Consider the following 18070-nt stretch of genomic DNA (forward strand, 5'->3'; position numbering starts at 1 on the left):
ACCAAGTTGGATTTATCCTAAGAATGTGAAGTTACTTTGATATTGGAAAACCAACTGACAAAATTCACATATTAACAGAGAAAAGGAAAAAATGATCTTCTCAATGAATACAGAAAATGCATTTGATAAACGTACATAATATCCACATCATCCAGGCCATAATCCAGAATTATTCTATCTATGAAAACCAGAAGACTATGATCAATTCTCAAGGGAAAAGACAATAAAGTCCAACCACAAATTGACCCAGAAAGTTGGAAGTATGAGATAAAGATTGTAAAGTGGTTTTTATAACTATGTTCCATGCAATAACGAAAAATACACTCATAATTAATGAAAAGATAGAAACTCTCTGCAGAGAAAGACAAAATATCAAAATGAAATTTTTAAAAAGGAACCCAACGGAAATTCTAGAACTGAAAATAGAACATTGGAAATTAAAAATGCACAGAAAAGTCTGATTAGCAGAATAGAGAATATGAAGACATTTTCGGATAAAGGACAACTCAGAGAATCTGTCACCAGCAAACCTGTACTATAAGAAGTGATAAATTAAGTTATTCAGTTGGCAGGGAAATGATGCCAAAGGGAAATGAATGAAGAACATCAAAAATGGTAAACATCTTGGTAAATATATTATTGCATTTTTTATACACATACAGTTTGGCCACTTAAACATTTACCGTTATAAAATTTTAAAAGTGGAAAAACTGTTAAGATTATGTATTCATGGCTGGGCATGGTGGCTCACGCCTGTAATCCCAGCATTTGGGAGGCCAAGGCAGGTGGATCACGAGGTCAGGAGTTCAAGACTAGCCTGGTCAACATGGTGAAACCCCGTCTTTACTAAAAACTACAAAAAATTAGCCAGGCGTGGTGACACGCACCTGTGGTCCCGGCTACTCGGGAGGCTGAGGCAGGAAGAATCGCTTGAACCTGGGAGGTGGAGGTTGCAGTGAGCCACGATTGCATCACTGCACTCCAGCCTGGGCGACAGGGTGAGACTCTGTCTCAAAAAATAAATAAATAAAATAAAATAAAATAAGATATTATGTTCATTACAAGCACCTTACGTTACAGATGAAATATCTGAGGCTCAGAAAGGAAGTGAGTGCCCTGCTCAAGGCCATAAAGCAAGTTGATGTCTCCAGCAAAGCCTGGCATTTGTACTCTCCTCCTGCTTCTTTAATCCCTCAGCACCAACTCCAGACACATTGCAGATCCAGTACTGACTGCATCAGCAACACGTCCTTAACTTCTCTGTGTTTGTTTTATAATGTGTAAAACGGATATAATGATGGTACTTACCTAATATGGTTCTCAAGAGTACTTAAAATTAAAATATATTTAGTACTTGGAACACTTCCTGCACATAGTAGGTGCAATATGTCTAACCATGACAGTGACAGTGTCTGCTGCCTGCATTTTTTCAGGCCTGCTACATCTCCCTGTTGACATATTCCAATAGGAAAAAGAAAGGGTCAAAATGGAATACGGTTTGAAAGAAAAGAAGATCACAGACTGGAAATTTCATTTATTCTTGCCCCACTAACTATTGTTCTATTTTAATGTGAGAGCTTATGAGGGAAGATATAGATGAAAAGAGCAAGAGCCATTCTTTATATTGAAATCGTTGGCAGAGGCAGACATTCTGAAATAAAAATAAAGCAGGAAGGCTATGAATGCTTAGGATAAAAACTGAAATAAGAAAAATTTTCTTTGATAAACAAAATGGAATTTAGATAACATGGTATTTCATTAGCTATTCACTGATCACAGAAGAAAAATACATGACCTCAACATAAGCTGTCACTTAACCATTAGTGACCAGAACCCAATAAAACGTTCTATATTTCTAATTTTTCCGATCTAGTTATTATGGCACAATAAGAGTGCCCCAATATGAACTGACATAGATGGCAAATAATTAAAAATAAGGCATGTTTTATCTCACACATGGTTAACATTCTTAATAAAATACCTATAATGGGAAAGAGATGTAATTGTAATTAAGCATGAAGGCAGTGATATCATCATATGCCCCAAGAGACAAGTAAGCAGAACATGTCAAATAAAATAGTATCAGTAAGTATTTCAGGGAAGGGCGGGCATTTCATTTTACAACAGATTTCTTAGATACAGAAGACCAGAACATTCACAGAATTACCCCATTATTCTATTTAAAGCCACAGAGTTGTTACTGATATTACCAGTCTGCTTACCATTTCTTCAACATAAGGGTAAAGCATGTCTCCAAAGCATTCTGTAGCTTCAATCGGGAGCTGTGCTGGCAAATTGTCAATGGAACACATCAGGATCCCTGAGCCTTCAACACTAAGAGAAGCAATGTGGTTTATTCAGAAGCACAAAACATTATTTGTAAGTTCTGACTTTTCCAGATGTCTACTTCGTTATATTTGCTTCATTATCATTTGTAATTTTGTATAAAAGTACATGCAAAAATAAACAAAACTTTTCAAACCAAACATTTTCCTTCTTCAGCAACCCGTCTCCCATTTAAATATATGTGTGTGTGTGTGTCTTTGTGTGTGTGTGCGCTCAAATTTGCATGGTTTTTTAACCTAATTTTAGTATATTTGAGTACATCTCTGCAAATTTTCATAGCTTCATAAAGATGTAAAATATTAAGCATTTTAGAGTAGTATATCTATGTAACTAAGTGATAAATATCATCTAACAACTTTAGCAAACTGACCTGTCATGAATAATATGCTGGTCTGCATCATACATGCAAAAGGGACGCTCTATTGTTGTACACTCAGTCATAAACTCTATAGACCCTCCTGTGTCAGCTGAAATGTCACATATTGCCACAAGTCTGAAAATAACATCAATACTTAGATGAGAGGATGAAATTCTGAAGTCTCCAACAAGACTAAAAAAAAGGAGTTCAGAACAATTTTCAACACGGATCCTAAATATTTCCCAGGCTTTTGGGGTCTTTTTCCTATAGCTCATTCTTCAGGATTCTGCACTGTTCTGTGATACAGAGAATCTTCCCAGTATGAGTTTTAGTCTGCACAAAAAAAAAAAAAAAAGAAAGAAAAGAAAAGAAAAAAGGAAATAAAAGCAGAACATTGCTTTCCTAGAAAAATCATTAAGAGACTAAAGTTAACATAGTTAGCTATCCCTAAATAACTCAGAAAGGTTCAATTATGCTACCTCCACCCTGCTTAGTACTGTATAGTTTTACATGTGGTTACACAGAAATCTCTAGAATTATGAACAAAAGTCTCAGTCCAGTATTCAAAAGGTTGACTCTAATTTTTCTGCCCAATCTCCAATTACCACTTGCATACATGAACCAATGCAGAGCTAGACTGACACATTCAGCACCCTAAATATGCTTTGGTAGCTCCATATTTATTAAGCACCAATCCTTTCACTTGGAATTCTTGTTCTCCTCATTCCTCCCTTTAAGGTTTGCTGAGCTCAATGCTTCTGCTTTCTTCTAAACCCCAGTGATGTTGTTGCTCCTAGCATTCCCTTGGCATTTACTTGATGCCAGTTACATGCCTAGAAAAGCAAACATATCTTTTACTCTTCCACAAATATTTAGTCATTAATTCATTCAATATTTAATAATTATTTCAATGTCTATTATATATCAGGCAACATACTAGGTGCTTATGGCCAAGAGAAACAGACCCCCTATCCTTAAGGAGATTAAGTTCTAGGAAGAGGGAGAAAAATCATAAACACGAGAAAATAAATGAGGAATTTCAAAACAAAAAACAGAGTACCAGACTAGAGATAGAGATGAAAATGGAGGAGTAAGAGAAGACTTCTCTGAGGAAATAGTTTCAGAGCGGCATGGGGCATCACAGAAGGCAAAAGAAGAGTGTTTCAACAACTGGGGATGGGCTGAGCATGGTGGCTCATGCCTATAATCCCAGCACCTTGGGAGGCCAAGGCAGGAGGTCTGCTTGGGACCCAGAGATTTAGACCAGCCTGGGAAATATAACAAGACCCCATCTCTGAAAATAAATATATACAATACAATTTTTTTAAAAAGAAGGAAGGATGGTTAACAGTGTCGACTACTGCCAAGAGGTCAAGAAAGATAAGGCAGAGAAGTAGTCATTAGAAATCAAGTCCTGTGATAGGTGGGGACATTACGTTCTTTGATCCTCTAATAATGGAAGCAGCTGGTCAAAACTACCATCGTTGCTGAAGTAGAGTCCTTACTTGTGTGGTAATGAAGGGCAGCCTTCCACACCAGCAGCTGAGAACTTGCCTGGAGCCAGGAGACTCTGAGCATCTTGGCGGGTTAGGAGGCGAGGAGTGTTTTGTTCCCAGTAGATTCCATTAATTAAGCAAGTTGTATAGGGTGCAATCTGTAATGCAAGTTCCAGGTTCAAGAAAATAGAAAAATAACCTATTTTAATATAGTATAGTGAAAGAGAGCTATCAGGAAAGTCTATGAGAAATAATTAAATGTAACTTCTAATTGATTTTCTTATTGTCCATGTCAGTGTCCATCTTTTGAGGCAAAGATAATAAATAGCCACCCAGATTTCAGTGTAGAATTACCCCACGACAGAGCAATATATGACTATAAATACATTATTGGCTGAGCCCAGTGACTCACGCCTATAATCCCAGCACTTTGGGAGGCCGAGGCGGGTGGATCATGAGGTCAGGAGATCGAGACCATCCTGGTTAACATGGTGAAATCCCGTCTCTACTAAAAATACAAAAAATTAGCCAGGTGTGGTGGAGGCACCTGTAGTCCTAGTTACTCAGGAGGCTGAGGCAGGAGAATGGCGTGAACCCAGGAGGCGGAGCTTGCAGTGAGCTGAGATCGCGCCACTGCACTCCAGCCTGGGAGACAGAGAGACTTCGTCTCAAAAAAAAAAAGTCATTATTATGTTCATTCTATAATGTATCGCATGCCAAAGAAAAATGAAAGGACAAAAACAAAACAAAACAAAACAAACAAAAAACAGTGGACCTAAAATTATATTTCCAGCTCTACTAGCAGTAGGGTATGACCTAAATCATGCTACCTCAACTTCCCTGCGCTCTATTTTTCTTATCTGCCAGATGGGGATAATACACACCCCATTCCTCAAAGGAATGCTGTGAAGATTAAATCGGATAACATCTGTAAGCTCTATGGAGCAATATGCTACATACATGCATACATGGCAACTAGGTCAGTATCAGTTTTAGGATGTGTCCAATCACCAATACTTCGGTGATTGGGGAAATGAAAAGGAATAAAGATTTCTTAGATTCAAAATTTTTCAGTTTGAAACTACGTTCATAATTTTTCTTCTTCAAACATCTCAAGCAGAAGGTAAGAGTTCTCTCTAACATGCCCTGCATGATATAAGGACTAAACTTCATACCAGAATCTGAAAATGCTATGTTGGTCAAACATATTTAAAATTATTTAAAGCATTCTTTTTCACAATAAATGCATGCCTTTTTTGTTTTATCTATTTTTTGGTTTGTTAGTTTATCTGGGGGAAGATTGTCGCATGGCCAATGACTATAGAACACACAAATATATTTTATTTCTTAAAAGATAAAGCCAGTGTGTCCCATCGAAGGATTTGATTTGTAAGTATAATAGCTTTTTCATACAGTAGGGGTGGTCTGCACTTATGTAGGCACACTATTTCACCCTCACTCCCCGTAAACAATGGCATGCATTTCAGGATTGCTGGTTGAGATTATGGTTGTAATTTGTGGCCATGTTGAGACCAAACGTCATAGGCATTGTGCTCTGCCCACAGTGCTAACTAGTCCAGGATAAACATAGAAAACAGTAACCCACAGGAAATGGCTTAGAGCTATTGGTCACATGCAGACCTGAAACAGAAATGGAGACAGTGAAACAAAGAGTATATCCACAGAAACCACCAAAAGCACAAAGCAAGACTACTCCAAATTCCCCTAAAAGATGATAGCTCCAAAGGCCAACTCATGGTACCCAAAGGACTCACAACAGGAAAACCGAAAGCCAATGTATAATTTATAATTTCTCTCCTTGAAAATTGCCTACCTACACTGTATCATAAGCAACCAACTTAAAAGCTGAACATGATACTCACATCAGTATTAAAACGACTTATGTAGCGCTCAGGATGTTTGTCATACTCTGCAGGATCATACACACCATCTGTTTTCCTGACAAGATGATGATGACGACTTAACACCGTCCCATACACTTTTCTGAGGTCTTGCAAAGGAGAAAGAAATTAGTAAAGTGGGTGACAAATAATGAAAATTTATGGTGATAAAATATAACACAGACTATTAAAAACATTAAAAGTTAGTCATCCCCTGTCCTTTACCTCCAGTTTGGGAAACTTCTTTTAATTCATGGGGCTCCACATATTCACAAGGTAGCTCATTAAAGATTGCTTGGGCTCCCTACAAATAACACACGAGTAAAAATCCAAACATCAATAGAAAAAGAACCAACATGGTTTTCTTCAAAGATCTGATCATTTTCCCAACAATTATACAGCTCCACTTGCCTTCCCTACAACCAGGAATGCAACACAGAAATATAGATGAGCTGCTTACAACAAGTCTGCTAGCTAGTTTTTATTCCTGTTTGAACAGCACACTTAGAAGGGGCTTTAATTTTTTTCTTTTTTATTAAGCTACTCAGTATCAATAAGAGTGTTTAGAAATGAGGGCAAAAATATTTCCATTTATTTTAGATCCATTGCAGAAATTATTCCAAATGGGGAAACTATATTCCCTACAAAAGAAATAATCGGATGCTTACCTCACAATATAATATGAATGATATCCTATTTGTAAAATATTTTCTTTGAAGAAGGAATTATTTTACAATTACAAGTTTCTATAGGAGATTACAAACACATTCTTAAAACCACCAGAGAAGGAAGAAATTATGAATTCCAGTCTTAAATGAATTTTCCTAACATTTTTTTGCAAAACTCCAAGTAGTCTTAAAAAATGGACATCGTGAGGTCACTTTCAAACTCATGGACGTTTTGGTGATAGAGGTAAAATAGATCACCCTCAGAACAGACCTTTACACTATTAACAATGAATTATCTTATTTATTTTATTTTATTTTGAGATGGAGTCTCGCTCTGTCACCCAGGCTGGAGTGCAGTGGTGCGATCTCGGCTCACTGCAAACTTGCCTCCCGGGTTCAAGCGATTCTCCTGCCTCAGCCTCTTTAGTAGCTGGGATTATGGGTGTGCACCACCAGGCCTGGCTAATTTTTGTATTTTTGGTGTAGATGGTGTTTTACCATATTGGCCAGGTTGGCCTCAAACTCCTGACCTCAGGTGATCCGCCTGCCTCAGCCTCCCAAAGTACGGGGATTATAGGCGTGAGCCACCGTGCCTGGCCAAATTATCTCTTTTAAAAAAGGAAAAAGAAAGGAAGAAAAAGTATTCCAAGACTCAGGTAGCTAGCAATAAACTAAAAACTGTATGTGTGCATGTATGTGTGTATAGATATACGCACATATACACTTACACATACACACACACACGCACACACATATATATACACACACACATACATACACACACACACATACATTTGGATCATTACTACTTTTCACTATGAGAAAAATACGTTGGTAAGAAAAGTGCCAAAAAAAGAATCTTCATTCAGTCCATTTGAAATACCCACAAAATGCCTGCTCACATCATTTGGGTTAGTTTCACAGTTTTGGATTGTTTTACAAAAGGAAGTCAGGTAAAACTTACCTTAGAAACATTACCAGTTCCTGTGAACACAAATGTTAAGGGCCCTATTGACTTAGGCATCAAACCCAAAGATATTTCATAGCCAGCATCACGAACAGCTTGCACAGCCTGACTGCTATTCCTGTAGTTATGAGCCATGCCAATGTGCTGAAAACAAACATACACAACTCAAGTTAGTCCACCAGCTCAGCATTTTTTTATTCTTAAGGTGTGAGATGTGTTTTCAAAAAAATAAGCAAAATAAACATCTCTCACCATAAAAGGTGTGTGATGTCCCAAAGCAAGGAGCCTTAAACCCATTCCATGTAAAATGTTGATCATCCCTGTTACAGAATCAGACCAATAGAAAGACTATTAGTTGGGAAGAATTTAAGCTGTTCTCTCTGCCCATTCTCCAACCTGTATGGTGCCCTGCAGAAGCACAGATCACAGAATCTCAGATTTAGAAGAGGCCTCAGTAGATCTTATCCATCCTCTCAACTTTCTGCCATCAAATGCACTAACCCAAATGCATCCCCACCTATTCCTTCCACCTTCAATCCTGATAAAATAGGATGAATGTTCCTCTTCTTATCTAAGGCTAATCTCTCCACATTGGCTCCAGATCCCACCCCTTCCTGCCTCCCAAAGAATTTATTACTGAGTTACTCTCTTCACTATGCTTCCCTATTGCTTCATTCTTATCAGCATTTAAACATGCTCCTATGCCTCCCATACCAAAAGCAAATGAACAAACAAAAACAGTCACCGTTAACCCTAAGGCTCCCATCATCTATTTATTGACCTAAATAGCTAAATGCAGTGGACACATTGTAGATCAGGTCAGAAGTACTTGGCAATGCAGACCTCTTCTTTGTTGAAACAAAGAGTGCCCCTCAGCATCCCAACTTGAAATTTTTAATCCTACCTTTCTGTAGGATCCTCTTCCTGTGGCAACTCCTTTTATGTTATTCACCCTCAGGATTATGTCCTGGGCTCTATTCTCTTCCACATCTACATTTGTCCCTTAGGGAATCTCATCCAGTCCTAAATTTCAAGTACTGTCTATATACAGATGACTTCAAGTCTGTCTCTCCAAAACAGATCTTTCTTTTGATTTCAAAACTTAGCCAGCCACCTTCTTAAGTCTGTCTCAATTTAGATGTTCTTCAGAAAGCTAAAATTCAGCATGCCTGTAGCAAAGACCTCAGCATCGATTCTTTCCTTATTCTTTTTAGGAAAGAACTTTCCATGCTCCTCCATTCCCCATCCTCACCCCGGACACACATCCCTACCAAATTTTCTTTTATCATTTTTCAAAAGTCAACATATAAAGAAATAGTTTATATACAACATAATGCACCCATTTAAAAGGTATAGTTTGGTAACTATTAACAAATATACACATCCGTGTTATTACCACCATGATCAAGATACTGAGTATTTCACCAACTCCTGGTCTCCACAACTACTGATCTTTCTCTCTGTATAGATTAGGTACTTCTAAACTTACATATAAATGAAATTTTAAGCAGTAGCCTCTCAGTGTACGCAGGCGGTTGGTTCTAAGATCCCTGTACATGTCAAAATCTGGGCATAATCAAGTCCCACAGTCAGTCTTGTGACACCTGCCTGTATGAAAAGGTGGCCCCCCGTAAAGGTGGATTTTGCATCCAGTAAATATAAGCGGACTCATGAAGTTCAAACTCATGTTGTTCAAGGGTCAATTGTACTCTTTTACAATGTGTCGGCTTTCACTCAGCACCATGTTTTTGAGATTCATACATATTTTGTGTGTATCAGTATAGTTTCTTATTGCTGAAGAATTGCCCATTTCCATTTCAGCTGATTTCTCTGCTCATCATTTGGGTTGTTTCCAGGCTATTATAAATGGAGTTGCTATAAAAAAATTCTTTGTATAAAATATTATATTTCTTTTAATAAATGCCTATTAGTGGAATTTATTTTGTACCTTGATATTTAAGTTTTCAATTTCTTCTTGAGCTGATTTTGGTAATTTGTACTTTTTGAAAATTTATCTAGTTCATCAGGGTTGCCAAATTCATTGACCTATTCATAATATTCCTTTATCATTTTAATATTTGTAAGATATAGTGATGACCCCCTTGTATTCCTTCTTAGTAAATAGTCTTCTCTGTTTTCCTATCAGTCTACCTAAATGTTAATCAATTTTATTGATATTTTTCAGAGAACAAGGTTTTGGTTTCATTGATTTTCTCTATTCTTTTCCTATTTTAGTTTCATTTATTTTCCCTGTATGTTTATTATTTTTTTTTCTACTTGCTTTTGATTTAATTTCTCTGATTTTCTAGCTTCTTAGAGTGGAAGCACAAATTATTAATTTAAAAACTGTCTTCTGTAATAAAAGAATTAAATGCTGTAAATTTCTTTCTAATTACTACTTTATACCCCACACATTTTGATAAGCTATACTTTAAATTTTTATTCTATTAAAAATGTCTTCTAATTTTCCTGTGATTTCTTCTTAATCAATCAGGTATTCAAAATTACATTGAATATCTCCCGAATATTTGGAAATTTTCCAAATATCTTTCTATAAAAACTTCTAGGTCAATTCTATTACAGTCAGAATATATACTGTATGATTTCAAACTTTTAAATGTATCAAAAATTATTTTGTGACTCATTGTATAGGCTATCTAGGAGTTTTTAGGTCATTAATGTAACTATTGATATAGCTAAATTTAAAGCTACCACGTTGCTGTTTGTGTTCTTGTTTCATTTGTCCTTTTTTTAATGCCATTTTTCTTGTATTTTTGCTTGAACTGTGATTTCTGAGTATGAAATTTTACTTCCATTATTGGCTTATTAGCTTTAGAGCCTTGTTTTATTTTTAGTGATTTTTCTAGGTATGCATCTATGCCTCCCATACCAAAAGCAAATGAACAAACAAAAACAGTCACCGTTAACCCTAAGGCTCCCATCATCTATTTATTGACCTAAATAGCATGAACACAGTTCACCGCAGCCTCAACCTCCCAGACTTAAGCAATCCTCCCACCTCAGCCTCCAAGCAGCTGGGACGACAGGCACGCACCACCAAGCCCAGCTACTCTTGCATTTTTTTGTAGAGATGGGACTTCACCATGTTGCCCAGGCTGGTCTCAAACTCCTGAGTTCAAGCAATCAGCCTGCCCTGGACTCCCAAAGTGCTGAGATTACAGGCATGAGCAACTGTGTCCATACCTAAAGAAAAGTTTTTAAATAAGATATGATGTTTTTTATGTTTGTTTATATTCTATCATTTGTAGCGTTCTTTATTCCTTTAATTCAATCCATGTTTTCAACTGACTTCATTTTCCTTCTGCTTGAGAAATTTTTTAAATACTTCTATGCCAGTGAATTTTATCAGCTTTCATTTGATCAGAAAATCTGTGTTTAATCTTCATTTTCTAGAAAGATGTCCAGAAAGATATTGAAAAGATCTTGTCTTTGGAAAGATATTGTACTATGCATAAAATTATAATTTGGTTTCTTTTCTTTTAGCACTTTAAAGATGTTGCTCCATTTTCTGCTAGCTTAAACTGTTACTGATTAGAAGTTTGATGTTTATCTTAGTTTTTCTATGTATATGGTTCCTTTTTCCCATTATTTTTAATGTTTTTATCATTGTTTTTTAGCAAGACAATTATGATGGTTCTACTGTCATTTTCTTTGTAATTTTTTATTTCTGTTTTTGACTTGGGGTTTATTGAACTTCACTTATCTGTGTATTTATAATTTTTATCAAGATATGGGAATGTTCTAGTCATTATTTCTTTCCTTTCTTCCTTCCTCATTGCAGTAGAAATTAAATAAAATGAAGCATAAAAAGAGAAAAAGACTGAGGGAAAAAGCAGAATTTAAGTGACAGGTGGTGATCAAATGGTCTAATATGTGTGTATTTGGAGTCCCAGAAGGAAGAGAGGAAGGTGAAAGGAAAACAAGCCTTAAGAGAATCAATGTAATCCACAAACATTTGCCTATTAGAACAAAGCCCAATGCTCCTGAAAGGAAAACAACAAAATCTGACAATCAACAATGTAAAATGAACAATGTCTGGCATTCAGTAAAAAATTATGAATTTTGCAATGGAACATTAACCTGGAGATAACCAACAATAGAAACAAACTCAGAAACAAGAAATGACAGAGATGCTGGTCAATGTGCTCAAGGATTAAATGAACACACAAACAAAATGAGGAGTAGAGGAAATCAATCTATCTACCATGTATCTATCAATCAATAGACACTACAGAAGAAAATCTATATATGCTCTTGAATCCTCTGCTTATGTATAGATTTTCCTTTGTGGTGACTATTGATTGATAGATAGATGGACTGATTTCCTCTAATTCTCTCCTCATTTTGTTTATGTTTTCATTTAAAATGTGAATATACTGAATATTTATTATAGCTGTTTTAATCTACTTGTCTGCTAATTGCATCTCTCTCAAAATAGACATTAGTCTCATTTTTAAGCTTTTATAGGAATGAATTTAGAGTAGGCTTTATTAAGAGCTGGTTTAGCTACACACTTCAGGGCTTCCCTGAAAGCCTTATATATTCAGTGAAGTCTCTCCACTCTGGCTGATGGGACAAACTCTGAGAACAGTTTTCCATACAGTTGCCTGGCAATTGTTCTTTTCCACAAATTGTTCCTAAGCTAGTCTCACGAATTTTCATCCTCCACTCAGCAAGACCCCTAAGCATATTTCTGGAATACTATTTCTGCATTCCCTATTTCTCCCTACTCTTTGGTACCATGTGTTGTCAATTCCAGCCAACTCAGGCTCTACAACTCCTATCTCCTCAGTTCAGTGAGTTCACCAGGCTTTGTGTCACTTTTTTATATTCATACCATCTGAAAATTTCTCCAGACAGAAAGCCAGGGTAAACACAGAACTCACCTCATCTATTTTCCATCTATCAAGGATCACAAGTCTGTACTGCCTGTTGTCCAATGTCTAATAACATTGTTTTCTATATCTCATCCAATTTTTCTAGTTGGTTAGTGACAGGATAGTAAGTCTGAACTCAGTTAATCCTTCATAGATGGAGAGCACATGGTTTTCACAGCAGACATAGTTGCCCAGCTATAGATTACATTTCTCAGTCAATTTTGACCAATGGGTATAAGCAGAAATAATATGTTCAGATTCTGGGTTGCATCCTTAGAAAGGAAGCTAATTGCCTCTACTTCCTTTCTCCCCTTTCTACTGAATGAAAAATAGCAACCTGAAGGGTCACCTTAGAAATGAAAGTCAAGTGTTGACAATAGCAACACTTTCTTCTCATTCCACCATCCCTTGATTTCTCACTCCTGGACTTCCAGCTTATGTAAGCTCTGTTTTGTGGAGTCTCCATTATAGCAATTTAGTTTGTAATCTACTAATATATTGTCCTATACAGAACTCATTTACTGTCTTTCCCCAAATTCTTCCTCCATTCCTGTGGGTACTGAAAGAACTGAATCACTGTCCAAGTTGGTGACCTGTATGTCATCATTAAAGTGTCTCCCTCACTGCCCTCACACCTACATCCAATCAGTCACCACATCCTGTGAATTCCACCTCTAAATACTTATATACCATATATAGTTCTCTCCATATACGTATAATCATACTGAACTTATTTCTATTCCTCAAAACTATTATTTTTCCCCTCTTCACTTTAAGCTTTGCACACTTGTACTGTCCTCCCTTACTTCCTTGAATAGTTTTTAATCATTCTTCAGATCTCATCTTCAAAGGTACTTTTTAAAAGAATGTTTTTGCAACAGCCAAGTTCAAATACCTTTCTTTTCTTTTTCTTTTTCTTTTTTTTTGAGATGGAGTCTTACTCTGTCTCCCAGGCTGGAGTACAATGGTGTGATCTCAGCTTACTGCAACCTCAGCCTTCCAGGTTCAAGCGATTCTCCTGCCTCAGGCTCCTGAGTAGCTGGGATTACAGGCACCCACCACCACACCTGGCTAATTTTTGTATTTTTGGTAGAGACGGGGTTTCACCTTGTTGGCCAGGCTGGTCTTGAACTCTGGACCTCAGGTGATCCACCCTCCTCGGCCTCCTGAAGTGCTGGGATTACAGGTGTGAATCACCGCAACCAGCCTCAAACATCTTTCTTATAGCAATTAACACTAGCATTGTATTCGTGTTTACTAGCCTGAACGCTTCTTTAACAACATGAACTACATCCAGTTCACAGATGTGGTCCTACTTCTGAATATGGTGACTGCTAAATAAATCACCTAATTCTGATGTATTAATTCTGTCTAGGTAAATAAAACCCTCACCTGGATGAGTCCTGAAAGGCCCTAGGAATCATAGTCATCAGAGGTCTCTCTACTACTGCTTTTATACTAAGAAATTTAATTTTCTTTTAGTTTAATAGAGTTGATTTGTGTGTTGGGTGAGGAAAGGTATGAGGTGAGAGAACAAAGCAATGAATTGTTTGTTTTTGTTGTTGTTGTTGTTGTTTGTTTGTTTTTAAAGACAGAGTTTTGCTCTGTCGTCCAAACTGGAGTGCAGTGGCGTGATCTTGGCTCACTGCAAACTCTGCCTCCTGGATTCAAGCAATTCTCTTGCCTCAACCTTCCGAGTAGCTGAGATTATAGACATGCACCACCAACGGCTAATTTTCGTATTTTTAGTAGAGACGGGGTTTCACCATGTTGGCCAGGCTGGTCTCAAACTCCTGACCTCAAATGATCCGCCCGCCTCATCCTCCCAAAGTGCTGGGATTACAGGCATGAGCTACTGTCCCCTGCCTGAATGGATTTAAGTGAAAAAATTTTTTGAATTTCAAATTTTGGCTTAGATTTCTTTATTATTTAAGAAGCAGGTGGATTTGAGTAAATATTAATAATAAGCAGAATGACATAAGCCATAATAAGGAATCTTCTACTTTTATATAACAAGGTCAAACAAATAATGCCAAAGTCATGATCTTCCTTATTAGACCTGCAAGAAGTCTGATCTGAAACAGAGCTATAACATATTGTGGTGTTTCTTAACCAAACAAAGTTCGAAGAATTAACTTGACAAAATTCCTGTCCCTGGACCTCTTTTCCCTTTCTGTTTTTCCCTATCTTCTCCTTCCCTATGTCTCATTACCAAACTGGTATCTCCTTCTAGCATTTTGAAAGGAACTGCCTAAAAACCAGAGCCTATTTGTAGTTGTTATCCTTCTCCCTTCTTTTTCTTTTGAATTTTTGCAGTAAAATATTTTTAACCATGTATCTTTATACTTTATTCCACTTGTATTCATCATCCTTCAGCATACCCTCATTTTAATTTTTTCCATGGAAATAAACACTCCTATCCCCTTGCCACAGAAAAAACTCACAGTTATTCCCCAAGCCAATTTAGAAACTGGGTGATGTAAGCCTTGGCATACTTACCTGCCACACCGGCCCACTGTCCAAATGCCACTACCCGTACTCCTCTATGATCCACCATTTTCTCATAATCAATAAGGCGAATTTCCTGAAAGGGGGATTAAAAATTTTTCAACTGGACCCATTAGGCTTAATTTTAACAAGTAAAGACATATATGAGCAAGTAAATATTTCACATTTTTTCCTCTGAAATACATCTTACCTTGCTAACAGAAGTTACCATCAAGTATACCGTGAAATATTTAGAAAATGCCAGGTAGCAAACCAATGGTAGGCTTGTAATTAGAAATGAAAAAAATGTTCGTAGCAGGTGCTATACCCCCCTTGATGGTAGGCAATGAAATAATAAAGGTAGAATTTCCTTTACCATTTTGGCCCCACCCACCCAGCACCATCTACAAACATATCTATAGCCCCACTCATCCTTACATCCTTCCTTCTGGTCGAAGAAAACAGATCCCTTTTGAGACAAATCTCTGTAACCTAGATCCCAGCTTCTCTCATGTCCTCCAAGACCACTCTTCTTGAACTATTACCTCTTTCTTGCATCATCCCTCTTTACATTGTTCCTCAACCATTCTAAGTACACTTAGGTCTCTTCTACCTGGAAAATAATAACACTCTCAAGTCCAAGCACAGATATTTTTCTCTCTCCTCCTCCTCCTCCTTCTCCTCTTTTTTTCTTTTTCCCTCTCCTTCCTTTTACAGGTGACCTTCCTCTTAAAAGTAGTACGTGATTCCTCTGAGTAACTCAGGCCAAAACCTGGAGTCATTCCTGAGTCCTCTCCTTTTCTCATAGTCCACCTTTATGCCATTTCTCTTCCTTGCCTTCACTAAAAACATATTCTTCCTCTTTCCTTGAAAACCTTTCCTCTCTCAGGAAAGTATTAGTAATTCATGCTTAAAATATATTAGTTTATTGTAATTATACACTATTTTAAACAGTAATTTTATTTCCTCAAAGATCATATAATTTTTATCATGTTCGTGAATTTAAGAATGTTTATCATTCTTCCAACTCCAAGTAATTGGTTACAAAATGCTGCCCAAAAGCAGTCCTGTTAGGTCAGTTTTTGTTAATTTTCTTATAATGAACAAAAGTTAAAATAACAAAAAAAGTTCCTAAAGTACTTTATAAAGACTTTATTTGCCTAAAGTGGAACATTCTTCCTATAGTATTATTTCCATTAATTACTTTTGAACGTATTCTTTAGAAACACTACAAATTAACTGTCACCCTGGTCTACTGTATTTGGAGTTCATTGGAAAGTATTTTATACTTCTATGTAATAGGTATTTTCCATTGCTTTTACTGTTTATGAACTCTCCAATCATCTGCCCTAATCTCAGATTCTAGCTGTAACATCTTGAAGATGTGAACCTTAGACTTCTTTTTCTATACTCCCTTCCTAGGCTCATCCAGTCTCGTGACTCTAGACACCACCTAGTCTCTGACAACTACAAAATGTATGTCAGAAGAAGCTGCCGTCCTGAACTTCAGACTCATATCCAACAGCCCTCTTAGATTATCCCTTTAAATGTCTAATAGAATATTAAACTCAGCAGACCCTAAACTCAACTCTCGATTTGCCCACCCAAGGCTTTTTCTCTTGTAGTAACATCACGTCATTCCATGGCAATTGCTTCGAGTAGCTCAGACCAAAACCTGGAGTCGTTCCTGACTCCTCTCCTTTTTCCATATTCTACCTTTATGTCATCAGTGAATCCTGTAGGGTCCACCTGTAAAACACATCCAAGATTTGTCCACATTTCACAACTTCCACTTCCACCATTTCTTCCAGGTGCAGGCCACCATCACTTGTGACTTGCAGTCTAGACCAGCCTAGATTAGCAGCCTTCTTAGTAATGTTGCTCTCCTCCTCCCACCTCCAACCATTATTGACACAAGAGACAGAATAAGCATTTTTGAACATGGTCTACTCTAACCCCACATTCAAACAGACCTTCGGACCTTTGCATTACTATTCTGTCTGCTTAAAAGACTCATCTCAGATGTACATGGCTTGGTCCTTCACCTCCTTCAGATTGTTGCTCAATGCCACTTTCACAGTGGGATCCTCCCTGATGATCCTACTTAAAATAGCATCATCACCTCCCAGTGCCCAGGACTCCTTTTCTCCTTCAATATTACATTTATCTTCATCACACATATTCCCAAGTGGCATATTAGATGTCTTAGTCATTGATTATCTGTCTCCTCCCACTAGAATGTAAGTTCTGTGAAGATAAAGATACTTTACTCTTTTGCTCTTGCATTGGAACAGTGTCAGACATAGCATCAGCACTGAGTAAATATTTGTTAAATGAATATCCTGTGTTTTAAACAGCTGCTAGTTTTTATCATAGTATTTATATCTCAAAATACATTTTCCCTTATGAATATGAATAAATGTAAAAATTGTCTCAGCCAGGCACGGTGGCTCACACCTGTAATCCCAGCACTTTGGGAGGCTGAGGTGGGCGGATCACGAGGTCAGGAGATTGAGACCATCCTGGCTAACACGGTGAAACCCGATCTCTCCTAAAAATACAAAAAATTAGCTGGGCATGTGGGCTGGCACCTGTAGTCCCAGCTCCTCAGGAAACTGAGGCAGGAGAATCGCCTGAACCTGGGAGACGGAGGTTGCAGTGAGCCGAGATCACACCACTGCACTCTAGCCTGGATGACAGAGCAAGACTCCATCTCAAAAAAAAAAAAAAAAAATTGCCTCTAGTTCAGTTCCAGCATAATACATAGTGTGCAATCCAGTCAAGTCACTTTACCTCTCTGGGTCCCATCTGAAAAATAAGGTAGTAGATTATATGATCCCTGAGGTTATTTTCAGCTCTAAAATTCTATTTGGTAGTATCTGGCCAATTGACCTTATAAACTGCTAAATTGTTTAGGGAAAAAGCTTTTAACATTCTTTCCATTTCAGA

At 37.2% G+C, this 18070-nt stretch overlaps 1 protein-coding gene across 7 annotated transcripts in view; it reads right to left on the reverse strand.

Moving 5' to 3' along the window:
* The window catches only part of AASS (aminoadipate-semialdehyde synthase), a 69485-nt gene that overhangs the window by 36681 nt on the left and 14734 nt on the right, over positions 1-18070 (reverse strand). For 4 of the 7 annotated variants that reach the window (XR_012432820.1, XR_012432819.1, XR_012432821.1 and 1 more), the window contains exons 4-11: positions 15134-15218; positions 7989-8056; positions 7734-7880; positions 6327-6405; positions 6084-6211; positions 4210-4358; positions 2717-2839; positions 2223-2334 (exon numbers count right to left, since the gene is read on the reverse strand). The exons of 1 other annotated variant lie outside the window; for it this stretch is intronic. Coding sequence is in view for 3 of the 6 variants with exons in the window: in XM_005550630.4 (XP_005550687.2) it covers positions 2223-2334; positions 2717-2839; positions 4210-4358; positions 6084-6211; positions 6327-6405; positions 7734-7880; positions 7989-8056; positions 15134-15218 (891 nt within the window). In the remaining 3 variants the exon portion in view is untranslated. Of the gene's footprint in view, positions 1-2222; positions 2335-2716; positions 2840-4209; positions 4359-6083; positions 6212-6326; positions 6406-7733; positions 7881-7988; positions 8057-15133; positions 16871-18070 lie in introns of all 7 variants that reach the window. 2 more of the 7 variants (XM_074035883.1, XM_065542509.1) reach the window with 2 other exon arrangements.

This window comes from Macaca fascicularis, chromosome 3 (assembly GCF_037993035.2).
Source record: "Macaca fascicularis isolate 582-1 chromosome 3, T2T-MFA8v1.1".
Classification (NCBI taxonomy): domain Eukaryota; kingdom Metazoa; phylum Chordata; class Mammalia; order Primates; family Cercopithecidae; genus Macaca; species Macaca fascicularis.